We start from the raw sequence: 14,171 nt of genomic DNA, 5'->3' as shown, positions 1-14,171 counted from the left end.
GAGGAGAACTGTGGTCATTTTCCCTTTCTAGGCCTCAGTTTCCTTGAGTCACAGTGCAGGCGTGGTGGGGATGAACTGGATACAGTCCATAACAGAAAAAGGAAGGTTGGACAGTCATGGATACTCTTTCTCTGAAAAGTTGTGTAGTAACACATTCGCATCTGGGCTTGATTTTGCTTTTACTCCCTCATTATCATAAGAGACCTATGGTGGGGGGGGGATGTTGCTCAGCCCCAGGGACTTGCATCACACCTCAGGATTTTCTGTTCTCTGAGCAGAGTGTCCAAATCTAAGAACCTATCAGCGCGAGAGCCAGGGCCCCACCCCCAGGGCAGGGTGCCACCCTCAACGCCTCCCTGTCCCTTGCGTTAGACCCAGCCACCAGAGCCCCTGGGGAGGCTGGCTGACTTCCGCTCGTGACTGGAAGGAATCTGTTGATTTCCTCTCCTAGGCTGGCAAAGCGCACAGGCTAAGTGCTGAGGAGCGGGAGCAGTTGCTGCCAAACCTGAGGGCTGTGGGGTGGAACGAGCTGGAAGGCCGAGACGCCATCTTCAAGCAGTTCCATTTCAAAGACTTCAACCGGGTATGTCGCCGGGTGGGACAGAGTTTCTGAGACTGGGGCGGATGGGGTTACACTCCAGAACTTGTTCTCTCCCTTAAAGCCCTGCCATCCAAGCCCCTTCAGACGCTACCCTAGTCGGGTTGGAGTGTCACCCTTGGGGACTGGAGAGTGGGGAGATGGGTGTTGGGTTCTCCATACCCGGAACTCTTAGAGCAGCCCTCTGTCTCTCAGAGCGCTGACCTGGGTCTCACTTCACTACATAGGCTTTTGGCTTCATGACGAGGGTGGCCCTGCAGGCTGAGAAACTGGACCACCATCCTGAATGGTTTAACGTGTACAACAAGGTGAGCGATGCGTGCCCGGCCCAGTCCTGAAGGCCCTTCGCTGGCCTTCCCTAGGGGCCTGCCCACCTAGAATCAACATGAACAGCCCTGCAAAATAGTCAGGCTCACTACCAATGAAAGAAGTGCAAATGAAAACACTGGTGAGAGAACAGGCGGGTAAGGCAGACAGTGAGTAGGCATCAAGAAGGCCGAACCACGGAAGGCAAGGCTGTGGGATGGGCCGTATTCATGGCTAATGGCTCTAAAGGGCGTAACCCCTCCTGGAGGTGCGGCGTGGAGGAGTGACAAAGTCGTCACCTGAGCTGAGAATAGCACGCACAGCGAACAGCTCGGACCCCAGGCCAGGGCCACCACGGGAGGGTGTGCAGTGTTGCTAGAGACTCGGGAAGGCTGCCCCCCAGGCCAGAGCGTGGAGACCGGCTGCTACCCAGGAGCGCTCGGTGTGGCCGAGCCGCACAGCCGTGACCCTCTCCTGCTCGGGGCCCGAACCTCTGATTTTGTTCCAGGTCCACATCACCCTGAGCACCCACGAGTGTGCCGGCCTTTCGGAACGGGACATAAACCTGGCCAGCTTCATCGAACAAGTAGCAGTGTCCATGACCTAGGCCCTGCCCTTCCTCTGTGAATTCTTCAGGGGAAGGGGGTGACTGAATCGGAAATCCAGGGAGGGAACCGGGGAGCCCTGAGATGTTACTGCAGCCGGAACGGCCAAGTGGACCCTGCTGCCTCCGGCTAGGGGGAGTCCTTGCTGTGGAAGATGTCCGCATCACCGCCGACCTTTCCTCCTCTTCTTGCCAGGCTGTGTCCTGCTCCCTTTCTAATTCATTTCCCAGGAAGCTGTGTCTAAGATGCACCAAGTCTTATCTTAGAAACCGGGACCCTAAAGTCAACCCCACTCTATGTGACAGAAGCACCTGTGCTTTTATGCCTCAAATAAAACTCGTGTTTCACTTGGTCTCAGGCTCTAGAACCTTCCTTTCCACAGGTCAGTCCAAATTGGAGTCTACAGGCATTTAAGCACTTACTCTGTGGGAGGCGCTGTTCAAGGCATTGGGGGGGTGCGGAGTGGGACCAGACCACCCTGTCTTCATGTAAGGGAATTAAGCAGGAAGCGGTAACCACCACTAGGCAGGATGAACGAAGTCAATGCTAGAGGCAAGGGTAAGAAATGAGCTACGGGAACATGAAGTGATTGACAAGGGTAAGTCTGGACGCTTCACTGACTTGTGCCTCGAAGACCTGAATGGGATTCCTGAGGCAGGGGTGGCCGAAGTGGCACCATGACTAAAAGAAAAGGTTTGCAGGACACCTGTACTTATGCATGGTGGGATCTACGACTGGGAAGGCAGTCTGCGGCTGTGTTCTGTTCTTCCTGGTCTACAACATCCCAGGGGGAGATTTCTAATCCTGATAGTTTCTTGTGGCTTCTTAGAGACTTAGCCAGAGTCTCAAGCCTTGCCCGCTTTTACTGTGTAAGGGAGAGGACAAAAATCCTAGCTTAGGAGGTGACAGGCTACTTCCCATCTGAGCAGTTATGGAGTGGATTCCTACAACTCAGTCCTCCAACCTAGTAACTCTAGGATAGACTGTTCCCACTAATGTGCTGTGACTGGGAGAAGTGGGGCGGGGGGTGCACAGAGCACAGTCTCCTCTCTCCCCAGTGCAAGCCACGTGGATGGCAGTCTGCGAATGCCATGATGCAGGATTGTGGGAAGCCCTTCTCCTGATGGGTTCTCATCCAAGATCCCCTAGCCTGAAGCTGCCTGCGTTCTAAGCTGACTTGCAAATGCCAGGGTTCCTTGGAGCATTTAGCAATGTCACAACCCAGTCACCCTGGATGAGTTAGTCCTATAAGGGCCAGAAAAGAGGCAGAGGTTGGCATCCGAGAAATAAGCATATTGTTGGTAGAGGTACCAGCAGGATCTGAGACTTAATACCTATGTCAATGGCAGGTTCTCAGAAAACTTAATAATCAAAACCAATGAGATTCTGATGGTGGTCCCCCATCTGCTCCACTTCTGAGTTCCCTTTTCCTAAGTGTGCTTTGATCTGACAACTGTGGATTAGGGGACAGAAGCCACCAGACGTGGAGGTACGGAGCATGTGTTAGGTCACCGTCCCGCCTCTGCTTACCCATGGATCAGGGGTTGAAAGGCGCCAACCTAGAGGACGCTACAGTTCTATGAAAGACTGATGTGGGACAAAGACATAAGTGATACTTTTTCAGAAACAAATGTTTATTCTACAATTCGTGCAAATAACTGACGTTACAGGGGAAGATGTTAAGGACAGATTATGAAAAAGAAAGCCCAAGAAAAAAGATGGCAATTAGGACTCCAACTTGAGAAAAGGCTCACAAACGCTGACTTCTGCTGACCCAGGCTGTAGTTGGTGGCTGTCAAGTCAGGCCTGTCACTACCTCTCCACTGCCGCGTCTGGCTGCAGGTGGCTCGCTGCTACCAAGAACCCTCAGAGAAGGCAGAGGGGTTCACCGCGGTTACATAGCAGGTGCAAGCATCCAAACACCAATTCTTGGATGGAGGGGGCCAGGCCTCCTAACCAAGCATATCCTGGCCTCATCCTCTAGGGCTAACCCCAAAGCAAGTAGGTGCTCAGGAAACCAAGTCATTTAGCAGAAAACTAGCAAAGACGGCATTCCTTGGCTTGATTCTGGCAAAGTCCAAACGGGTTGAAAAGCTGGGTTACCTCAGTGACAGGCTCCAGGCCCTTTGGAAGGACTTCTCACTTCTTACTTGTAATGGAACAAGATGCCCAGCGGTTACATGTGCAGAGATATTCTAAGGGGTTCCATCCACTCCCAAACCATTGAAGCCAGTGCCCAGCTGGCTGGAGCCCACCCTGGACGGCTCAATCCATCATTAACGTATAGGCAGAAGTAGATGGTGAAGAGGACAGAAAACACAAGCTGGGCCCGGGCCCTGGGGAACTAAAGACCTGAGTTCCAGCCTCCTTATAGCAGGCATGACCAGCACTCCTGGGGAAGCCTCCCGTGGAGGTGCTCTGGCCCACAGACGGCTAGCGCCCTGAATCTCCATGACCACCACAAGGGGGCGATCTCCCACCGGCCGCCAGTTCTCCAGCGGCCACCACCCCACCCGGGATCTCCGGCCACCCCTACAGAAGCAAATGAATGCAGCCAGCCACGTCGGTTAAGATTTCGGTCATTTAATTACTGAATTGCTTTTTAAGATATTATTGCTGCAATTAGGAAGGGAGCACTGAGCTGGGAAGAAAGAGGTTAAATACAGAAAAGATTTAAAAGAGGCAAGTACCATTTTCCAAGTATAAAACCGGTAATATTAAAAGTGACATGGCAGGAGGGTCACGCGGCTGCTTACTCCGTGTAGAAACCAGACGCTACAGTTTCTGTAGAGGCCCATGTGACATCTGCTAGCACATGACATCTGAAGACATTGTGCCCGCCTCTGCCAGACTAGGTGTTCCTAGGCGCGCAGGTACGCCTAGACTGGAAAGCCCACAAGTGTCAGGCAAACTAAGGCTCGTGCTAGGAAGTGGCTACAGGAGGTCCCTTTGAAAAACACCACTGCCCCCGGGGCAGCAGAGGAAGGGCCCGCAGACGCTGGGAGCAACAGCACGCTCTGTCAGGCACAGCTTCTCCATTTTCGCAGCTGACAAACCACAGTGGTGCCGGCGGGGTGGTTCGGGTCCCGGGTCTTCCTCCAGCACCATGAACGCGCCGGAGACCCAGGAGCCCCGGCGCACAGCTCCGGCCACAGCAACTCTCTCGGGAGGTGCCCCCAGTTCAGCGACGGGAAGGAACTCGGCTCCCGTGTCCAAAGGATCTTAGCGTCTCCCTCTAACATGCTCGCGCGCACACATACACGCGCACGCGCACACACACGCACACACACCGCACAGGAGGAACACACACACTCCAGCCCTGCAATGACATGGCCAGCTCGTCACAGTTATCGTGGAGGAAGTACAGTGCCAGAGGCCACTTCAGACAAACGTGCCACGGAGCCCAGGGGAGAGTCTGGTGGTCCTGGCTCTCCCGGCCGGCATTACCAGTGAGGGAGGCCAGAGGACAGCAGCCTCAAGGGGCTGAATGGTTCAGGAGTCCCTGAGAAGGGGATTGGAACAGAGGCTATTTTCTCCTGACTTATCCTAAAGTCCTCCCCCACCCAAATAAAAGCTCAAAGACTGACCCATTTCCCCGAGGGCCTGGGTCAGGAGTAGCCCTCCACCGCTCTCTGCTGAGGAGAAAAGGCACACGGTATGTCGTCTTCAGAGGCAGACAGTGCTCCACCTAGATCAGGGCCCTGTGCAAGGGGGAGGAGGGTGGGGAGTGGGCGCAGGGTTTGGTCCTCTCCCTGCACCACCCTGAGGAACTAGTCTTAGGAAGGAATCCCAGGCCCCAGGCCCCAGCTGACAGTTGCCATCATGCTTTCCTAGTCCAAAGTTAGCCGGGCCTGAGAAGTGTCCAGTACCTGAGGCTAAACTGCCATAGTACCTTTGGGAGCTGAACAGACGGAAAGAGGCAGGAGGGACACACGAACGGGGAGAAGTTTCCTTGCCTTGGAGGCTCTCTCACGCGCTCCATGCACCCACCTAGGGTAAGTCAAGGCAACTTGTGAAGGTGCTCTGAGCTGTTCCTTCAAGCAAACATATTCTCAGACGAGATGGCTTACAGCAGTGGGTGAGGGGAGGACCACCACCAACTCTGGGGACATGTATTCCAATGTGACCCTCAGAGAACTTGAGAAAAGGCTCTGGTTTCCGATCCTCAGCAGCCCAGGAGAGGGGTCGGCTGTGCTCCCAACGCTGCCAATGCAGACAGGAAGCACCAGGGCCAGAAAGGCCTAGGCTCTCTGGAAACCACGTTCTCTTCCTAATCCAGGGGAACAACAACAAACCAATGGGAGCACGAGTTCAAACACAAATCTCCAAAGATGGTGGCCACCAAGTATCAAGTGGGGACAGCAGAGGGCCACTCCAAAGCCTGCCTTGATAGACTGAGCAGATACGCTCAGCCATTCTAATCCCGAAAAAGAGGAACAACGGCCTGTCCATCTGTGTCCTGGAAAAAGAAACTGAGCTGCACTACGTGACTCTGCGAGACAACTCACCTACTCAAAGAGGAGGCTGAGAAGGCGTCGTGCTTAGAGGGTACCTAACTCCCACCCGGGGAAACACCTTCCGATCTGCCTCGCCAATCTGCCTGAGAGAACGAAGAAAACCTTCTTTATCACAGAAACCACCCCCAGCCTCCGTAAGGACTCGGGACCGGTCAGAGCTGCCACACAATGATTAAGTGAAGTTGAAAGCTAGAAGGTTAGAGAAGGAAATGGCTAAAACAATCCCTAGGGTAACATTTGAGAACAAGGGCAAAATAATTAGGTAATGAACTCCTTCAGGGTCTCCACATTAAAGACCACAGAAGGATGACAAGAGGAGGAACAAGAATCCTGAGGATCAAGCCGTCTCGTGGTCTGTCTCGTCGTGCTCCATGGAGCAAGACCAGATGCTGAAACTGTGCGTGGCCTGTTCCACTCCCCGAGAACCCTCTGAAGGCCAGGAGCCCCTCGGGGCCACAAAGGGTCGAGGCTCAGCGGGGTTTTGGAGAACCATTCATCTGGCTGCTCTGAGTTACACTGTCAGTGCTGAAAAGGCTGTCCAAGAAGACTGAGGACAATTCTGCGACCAGGTTCCTGTCGACGGTCGTCTGGGCCATGCCGTAGATCGCACCCTACAAATTCAGTCAGAGAGCATTACTGGCAGTGAGGCGTATGGGGGTGGAGATGAAGCTGCAGCTCCGATGCCGCCCATCCCCCCATTCCCGCCTTCCATGTCCGCTCCCCTCCCCGGCTCCATGCCCACACCAGACAGCTCTTCACAGGTACTTGCCGGTCTGCCTTTCAGCCCAAAGGAACTGGCCTATGGGATTTGCCATAGAAAATTCCAGAGAAAACAGGCTTATTGTTTTTCCTATGTCAACATTTTCTGTTCAAAGGGACAGGACCACCACGTGCCTTTGTATGACACATTCAAATTTATGAGGTGCTTTATATACAGCACACCTCACTTGACACCAAAGAGCCTGTGGACGGGTGAGGCGGAGGTCCTCAGCTCCAAGGAATAAGGTCTGTGGAGACGGGACAGAGGCAGGACCGGACTCGAGGTCACCTGGTTCTTCCAAACCCCCCCCAACACCTGAACTTCCACAAGAAGAAAAAAATCCCAAGTGTCCCTACCATTCCTGTGGTCTTTGCTTTAGGATTCTTCATGATTTGAGTGACAGACTCCCGGATGTCCTTTAGGAACTGCACGGCTATTCGCTTCCGGGTGTGTACTAGCGTGATGCAGAAATGAATACTGTGGGAGGAGAGAGAGACAGGCAGAGATGAACCTTGGGGAAAGAAAACAAAGTTCTAAAATAAAGCAGCCCCATGTCACATACTGGAATTTATCGCTTGCTTCTTCATGTTATTTGTGACAAGTGTTCCCAGTCCTGGGAATCGGGGCTCTCAAATACATGGCTGTCAAGCATGGGCCGGCATGTGGGTTTCATGCCTCCGCGTGAGCAACATCCTGACAGAAGGGAGTATGGCTGCCTGTTCTGTCCCACTCCTCCCCTCAAAAACTGTCAAATGCTACGCCTTCAGTCATGGGACCACCAAGGGGATGCTCTCCTTGTAGACAATAAACCCTCATGGGCACAGGGCCCCAGCGGTCTTGAAGGACTTCAAGGCACAGAAGAAACTCTCACGCCCCCTAGAGGGAGACTGAGGTACAGAGGGATCGTGAAGAGGAAGAAGCTGAGTCCAGGTGGGACTGGCAACAGCACCAGGAAGTGAAAGGATTGGGGTGCATGGAGGGCACCGGGGGGACCTCTGCCGTCGGGGTGTGGTGTTTATTTACAGACATCGTGGGAGATGAGATGACAGAAGCATATGACAGGACAGGGCAGCGGGCCTGAATGATGAGAGGCCCTGTGGAGGATTCTGAGCTAAGTATGACTCAGGTCACGAGTCCGTCGGCAAGAGCAATCTGATGGCGGTGTACGAGATGGGGCGGGGAGTACACAGCCCAGGAGGAGGGCAGGGGCAGCGGTGGAGGGGCTCGTGACCAACCACTGGTCTCCAGAGTTGTAAAGCTCATCGTCTCGTCCTTGATACTGAGTAATGCCAGGTGGCGAGACAAAATCGCACAGATACTCTGTCGGCCCTGGAGCGCTGGCCTCACTGTCAGTCTCTAGGCTTCGGGTCACCCTGCTACCCGAGTTGTTGCGAAGTCACGGAGCGCAGTGAGGGCAGGAGGCTCCTCGGGCTTACCTGGGTGGGAACTGCAGCTGGTTCAGGTTCCAGCCCTTAGCAGTCATCAGGTTAAACAGTCGGTAGATGTCAAAATCTCGGGAGCCCAGAGCAATGACTGACAACTGGGGATTCCCAAAAACAAAGATGCCTTTGATATTTTCCAGTCTTAAAACAAACAAAAAAGGGAATAGAAAGGAAATTTCAGCCACATATACTCCTTGGGCCATCATCTCTTCATCATGCAAACGTCTCCCCTGTAACACAATCTAATCTTTTAGGGCTTCAGCTCGCTCACCTTCTAAAATCAGGCAGCAAGACTGAGATCAGTGGTTCCCAAACATTACATATACTCAAACACCCAAACCCCACTGAGCTCCAATGAGAGAACCACTGGCTCCTACCCTGTATGCCCAACTCCCAAATTGTGATGTGCCCCAGGGGCATCTTGAGGCATAAAGACGCACTTTAAAAAAATCCTGGCAAAATAACCCCTCCATCTCTTCAATTTAAAAAGTCATATATGGGGCGCCTGGGTGGCTCAGTTGGTTAAGCGACTGCCTTCGGCTCAGGTCATGATCCTGGAGTCCCGGGATCGAGTCCCGCATTAGGCTCCCTGCTCAGCAGGGAGTCTGCTTCTCCCTCTGACCCTCCCCCCTCTCATGTGCTCTCTCTCTCCTCTCATCCTCTCTCTCAAATAAATAAATAAAATCTTTAAAAAAAAAAAAAAAAAAAAAAGTCATATATGTAATCCCTAAAGCAAGAAATGGTAGAGCAGTTCACAACAGATGGGTCTATCGGCTGGGCATATGCAGGCTTTTTCCGAATGAGACATGCCTACTGGCCGCTTTCACTCACCCTCCAGATTCTGAAAAAGCCTCCCCAGTGCGGATGAGCCACAGAGATAGGCAGGGGGCACATGAATAGGTGGGTCAGACAAACGTGCAGCCTCGTTCTAGCCTCATCTCACCCTCGGTCTCCCCCACCCCTCCCCCGTTCCCTCTGCCTCATCTCTGACACTGTTCCACCAGCGACTCCCCGAGTGTGAGCCCTAGACCCGCAGCTTCAGTATCCACTGGGAGCTTCCCAGAAACGCAAGTCCTCAGACTCCCACTCCAGATGAACGAAATGAGAATCCTGGGAGTGGGGCCCAGCAACCTGTGTTGTGACAGGTCCTCCCGATGATTAAGATGCGTGCTCAAGTGTGAGAACCGCAGTCTAAAGCATGACACTGCACAGTGTATGGGCACTTGGTAAGAGCTGCCAGTTGTGAAGACACGCTTTGAGACACAATGGCCCACAGGTGAAGCCTGGGTCTGACCCTCCAAGTCCCAGCAGAGCCAGGGAGCTTCTCCTCCCAGGCCGGCGCCACACTCCTAAGCTGCTGTCCTAAACCCCTGGTCGCTAGGGGCTGCGGGATGGGCTGGGAGCTACGGGTGCTTGGCCAGGCAGATGCCTCGGGCCTATGAGCAGACAAAGCAAGAGACGAGGCAGACCCCCAATCCTCCACACATACTCTGACTTGAGGAAGCGAGTGGTTTTGATGATCTGTTTGGTGGCCTCAACATAGCCGCTCTCACCGAAGTGCATCAGGGCAGCCCAACAGGCCGCGCTGATGCCTCCGGGCCGGGAGCCCGCGATGGTCGGGGAGGCGTAGATGCCGCCCTGCCAGTCTGTCGCCACGAAGAACTGATGGCTCCTGTACTTCTTCTCACTGTAGAGCAGCACGGAGGAGCCTTTCGGGGCGTAGCCGTACTGAGGGGAGAAGCGCACAGGTGAGCGCCCGCAAGCTCCTCGCACACACGTCTCCTCCACGTGCCCGTTTCCCACCGCGTCCCACTCGCACCAACAACCCACACTCAGAGCGTTACGGGTGGAGGGCGCTGCGGGGACGGGGCTGAAATGCCCTCCGGGAGGGCCGAGGCGTCTGGGGCCCCCTCACCCAGCACGTGGCTTCTCTATGTAAACAGCACCCCAGGGCGGTGCGGCACGGTGGAAGCAAAGATAAATTTCCACTGGCAACCGGGGAAAAGGGTAGAAGTCACGTCACCTGGAGCAACTAAAATCACGAGCTGACTCCCTTCCCATCTCTTTTATACTTCCTTTTTTAAGAACATCACGGTGTTCAGCATCTAGAAGCTACTGAATCCAGCCTAAAAACAACCTGCGTACTTGGTTTCCTTATAGAAATGTGCCCTCCTAGTGAACTCCCGCTGCCGCGAACATGGAGCCAGCCGCACTCCCTGACCCACATCGGGAGAGGTGGTAAGGAAGAGGGCACGGGGGTCGCCTGGGTGCGAGGCGAAACCAAATCAGATCCCGACGGAAGATTCGCGGGCATCACGTTAGAGTCTGAAAAACAGGTCTCTACTATGCTTGAGATGAAAACAAGCTCTGCGAGTGTCTTCAGCACAGAGCACACACTCCTGAGGCTGCTGCTTCTCCCACATCTGCATGTAGCTGCAAAGCCATCCCGGCCACCAGGGGTGGTGGCATCCGAACATTCCTGAGCACGCAGTTCTGCCCTCTCTCCAAAGGACTCTTCCCTTAGCTGGCTCCTGTCACGTGGGGCAGCAGCCCCCCGTGGCGTGAGAGCTCAGCACCAGCATACCTCCTCCTCCCAGGAATCCCACTATCAACTTCATTGCTATCCTCCACCCCAGAGAATCTCAGAGCTTCAGGGAACATTTTTCTAGGGGCCCCTGTCCTGGCACATCCCAGCTACATACAGTCAGTGGATGCAGAAATTGTCTGAGCCACATGCCACAAATAGGTCCCTTTGCATGATTACGTGTCACCTCTAGCACCATACTTTGTCACCTGAACCAGCTACGCGGGTGAGAGCAAAGAGCCAGATTTAATTTTACATTCTGGGCAGAAGTTAATGCTTTAACCAATTTATTTTGTTGATAGTAGTCGAAATAATCAGGTGCCTCCTTTGATTAACATTTGGTCCCTTCCCTGTCTCACCTTGTGGGTATCAGCTGAAATGCTGGTCACACCTTTCACCCGGAAATCAAATGGTTGCTCCAGTGGGTATCCTGCTTTCTCCATAAAGACGATGAGGAAGCCCCCCAGACAAGCATCTACATGAAGAGGTATTTTGTATTTGACAGCCAGCTAGTTCCAAAAAACAAAGACCACAAGAGAATTTCATTTATAGCCATATAACAAAAACTCTGCAAGACACAGGTGGAAAGGTGTGCTGCAACCACAAGGCCACTCTATAATGCATCTTTCAGGCTTTAAAAAACTGGCTAGTTTTCACATTCCTAATAAAGCTCATCTTTCAAATGTATTTAGGCTTCAAAATAATTCCTCTGAAATGTGGTATTTTATATTTAAATACGCAGGGCCTCAACCTGACTATAAAATCAAGCAGGAAACGAGCAGCCCTCTAATGCAGGGGGAGAGTAATGCAGGGTGGGGAGGAGGGGGCGCTAGGCGGGTGGTGCTGTTGGATGCCACCCTCTGGTAGGCAGGCTCCTACATGCAGCTCATTTCCCCGGCTGAATCCAAATGCCAGTACTCTTTCAGAATACCCAGTTTCCACAAAGTCGTCTTCCCACAGCAGAAGCCAGTAACTTTCTGAGGCTCCAAACAGAGCCACAGGGCTTCCTATGGAGCTCAGGAAATTTGTGCACAAATCTAAACTCAGACTTGCTTCTCCTTGCCGAGTACTGCACCATTAGGTTCTATTTTCAAATCTCAGCTTAAGTGCCTGGCAGCCCATTTCTCCCACGTACCTTGGCCACTTCAGGGACAGGATCGATGACACCATGAGGAAACTGGGGCGTAGAACAGACGAGCATGGCCGTGTTCCTGGAGATGGCTCTCCTCATTGCCTAGGGGTTTAAAGGTGAAAGGAAAATGAGAAGCCACGTCAGAATGCCAAGAGCACTCCAGGCCCCCAGCTCAGGGTCTGCGCTCCTCTAGCCCACCTCCTCTGTCTCTCCAACCCAGGAGAAGACAGCCCCCCGCCACGGCGGCAGCACAGACACGGCCAGAGGGCTCCAGCGGGGGGGGGGGGGGGGGGACAGTCTGCGGCCACAACACGGCAAATCACTGTGGGAGGGAAAACGGCATCGGGCCAAGAGGCAGATGAGCCTTTGCGAGTCCCAGCCCCACTCACGAGTGTGGAAACCTGGGGCAAACGATTTAACTCCACCCGGACTGTTTCCTCACCCGTGCACTGCAAAAGGACTGACAGTTTCTCCAGCCTCCCTGGGCTGTCACAAGGCTCAGATGCAATTCTTACAGCATCCCGACGCTGGAGAGTTCTCCACACAGGCACGGCATAAAAATAACGACTAAAGGACTACTACTGGGTCTTCAAAAAAGAGAGCCTGCCATTTGTGACGGCATGGATGAACCTGGAGGACACTCTGCTGAGTGCAGTAAGCCAGGGCCAGAGACACAAACGCTGCATGACCTCACATACACGGCACCTACAACAGTCACACTCAGAAGCAGAGAGCAGAGTGGCGGTTGCTGGGGGCCGGAGGATGCGGGGCACCAAGTTTCGGTGACGCCTGACAGGAAGTTCTGGACCGTTCGCGGACGGCCGTGTGACCACACCTAACAATACCGCACCGTGTGCCTGAAATCAGCCAGCGGTCCAGAGTAGCCCTATGTATTCTAACCCAGAAAAAAGGAAAATGACAGAAGATGGTAACTATTTGAGGGGATGGAACAAGCTCAATAGTGTGACTGTGGTGATTCATCTGCGTATTCGTCTGTACACTGTGTACAAGTGTCATCAGAATATCAAGCTGGGACCACAGATATGTACAGTTTTTTTTGTCAACTGTCAGTCAGTGTATCAATAAAGACGGCGGCAGCAATAACGCTAGTGCTAAGAAACTGGGTAGTTTAGTTCTGAAGAGATAGTTACTGTTATATTGGCGAGGATATGGATGCGGGCTCATGAAAATCGCAGGGAGAGTCCTGGGGCAAGTCAGTCTGTGCTCTTTTTACAGAGAGGAGAAAGCCATGGTGCTGAAGCAAAACCCAGGTCAGCAAAGTCTCAAGTCAGGGGCTGGATCATCTCTGCTATCAGAGCTCATGAATTTATGAAAACCCTGAGCCGCACTCCATCACCACGGCCGGTGGCAGCTTGGCAGCTCCGGCGCCTAGAGTCCAAGGCCTTTGGAGCCTCTCTGCGTGCGATGCTGGAAAACACCAGTCAGTCAGGTGCGTCCCTGCTCCTCACGGTCCATGGCATGAAATGGCCCTTCAGGGGAACTCACCCGAACATCCACCTCCATCATTTTGTTCAGCGGAACCCGTATAATCTTCATCCCAAAATAATTGGCTGCTTTGTCAAATGCAGCATGGGCACTTTGGGGGGCCACACTAAATGACAGAGAAGAGAGTAATGAAATTCCGATAAAAGCAGGGCTCAAGAGAGAGCCTAGTTAGCAGCTCATCTACGTCACCAGGAGTAAACGTCTAAATATTTCTCCTCACATTTTTACAAGTGTTTATTTTGTTTTACTTTTCTTTTTAAGCAGAAAGAAAAAGAGGTCAACTGATTTTCTATAGAAATCTTCTCCCTCTGGTTTAGGAAATCCAAAGCATAAAGCAGGGCTGACAGGCAGGAGACGAGGGACTGGGAATTTGGATCAGACTGGCATCAGGCAGAGCCTTCTCGTGTTGGCCATCCAAAGCCAGGGAGCCGTTGGTGGGGGTACGCTGACATGACACATGGCCAAGCAGGAACCTAAGTCTGCTTGTATCAGGGTCAGTGGTTCCTTCCAGCTCTGAAAGCCCACAAGCCTGTGAGAAACTATAATTCCCATTGTTCCTACATACTTAGAAGCAGCACTTCAAACAGTACTGAAATGGGGGCGCCCGGCTGGCTCGGCTCAGTCAGTAGAGCCCGTGACTCTTGATCTTGGTGTTATGAGTGCAAGGCCCACATTGGGTGTAGAGCTTACTTAAAAAAACAAAAAAAAGACAAATAGCACT

General features: G+C 53.1%; 2 protein-coding genes across 2 annotated transcripts in view; one reads left to right on the top strand and one right to left on the bottom strand.

Moving 5' to 3' along the window:
• The window catches only part of PCBD1 (pterin-4 alpha-carbinolamine dehydratase 1), a 4,357-nt gene extending 2,496 nt beyond the window's left edge, over window positions 1–1,861 (top strand). Inside the window, exons 2-4 of the mRNA XM_032423759.1 lie at window positions 452–583; window positions 826–906; window positions 1,413–1,861. Coding sequence (XP_032279650.1) covers window positions 452–583; window positions 826–906; window positions 1,413–1,511 — 312 coding nt within the window. The 3' untranslated portion in view covers window positions 1,512–1,861. The remainder of the gene's footprint in view (window positions 1–451; window positions 584–825; window positions 907–1,412) is intronic.
• Window positions 1,862–4,076: 2,215 nt separating this feature from the next.
• Window positions 4,077–14,171, bottom strand: part of SGPL1 (sphingosine-1-phosphate lyase 1) — a 55,311-nt gene continuing 45,216 nt past the window's right edge. Inside the window, exons 9-15 of the mRNA XM_032423644.1 lie at window positions 13,451–13,556; window positions 11,948–12,046; window positions 11,172–11,321; window positions 9,718–9,956; window positions 8,223–8,369; window positions 7,143–7,263; window positions 4,077–6,637 (exon numbers count right to left, since the gene is read on the bottom strand). Of these exons, the coding sequence (XP_032279535.1) occupies window positions 6,497–6,637; window positions 7,143–7,263; window positions 8,223–8,369; window positions 9,718–9,956; window positions 11,172–11,321; window positions 11,948–12,046; window positions 13,451–13,556 (1,003 nt within the window). The 3' untranslated portion in view covers window positions 4,077–6,496. The remainder of the gene's footprint in view (window positions 6,638–7,142; window positions 7,264–8,222; window positions 8,370–9,717; window positions 9,957–11,171; window positions 11,322–11,947; window positions 12,047–13,450; window positions 13,557–14,171) is intronic.

This window comes from Phoca vitulina, unplaced genomic scaffold, assembly GCF_004348235.1.
Source record: "Phoca vitulina isolate PV1807 unplaced genomic scaffold, GSC_HSeal_1.0 scaffold29, whole genome shotgun sequence".
NCBI classification, from domain to species: Eukaryota; Metazoa; Chordata; class Mammalia; order Carnivora; family Phocidae; genus Phoca; species Phoca vitulina.
Note: the sequence above shows the minus strand (reverse complement) of the source record. Positions and strands in the feature narration are given on the sequence as shown.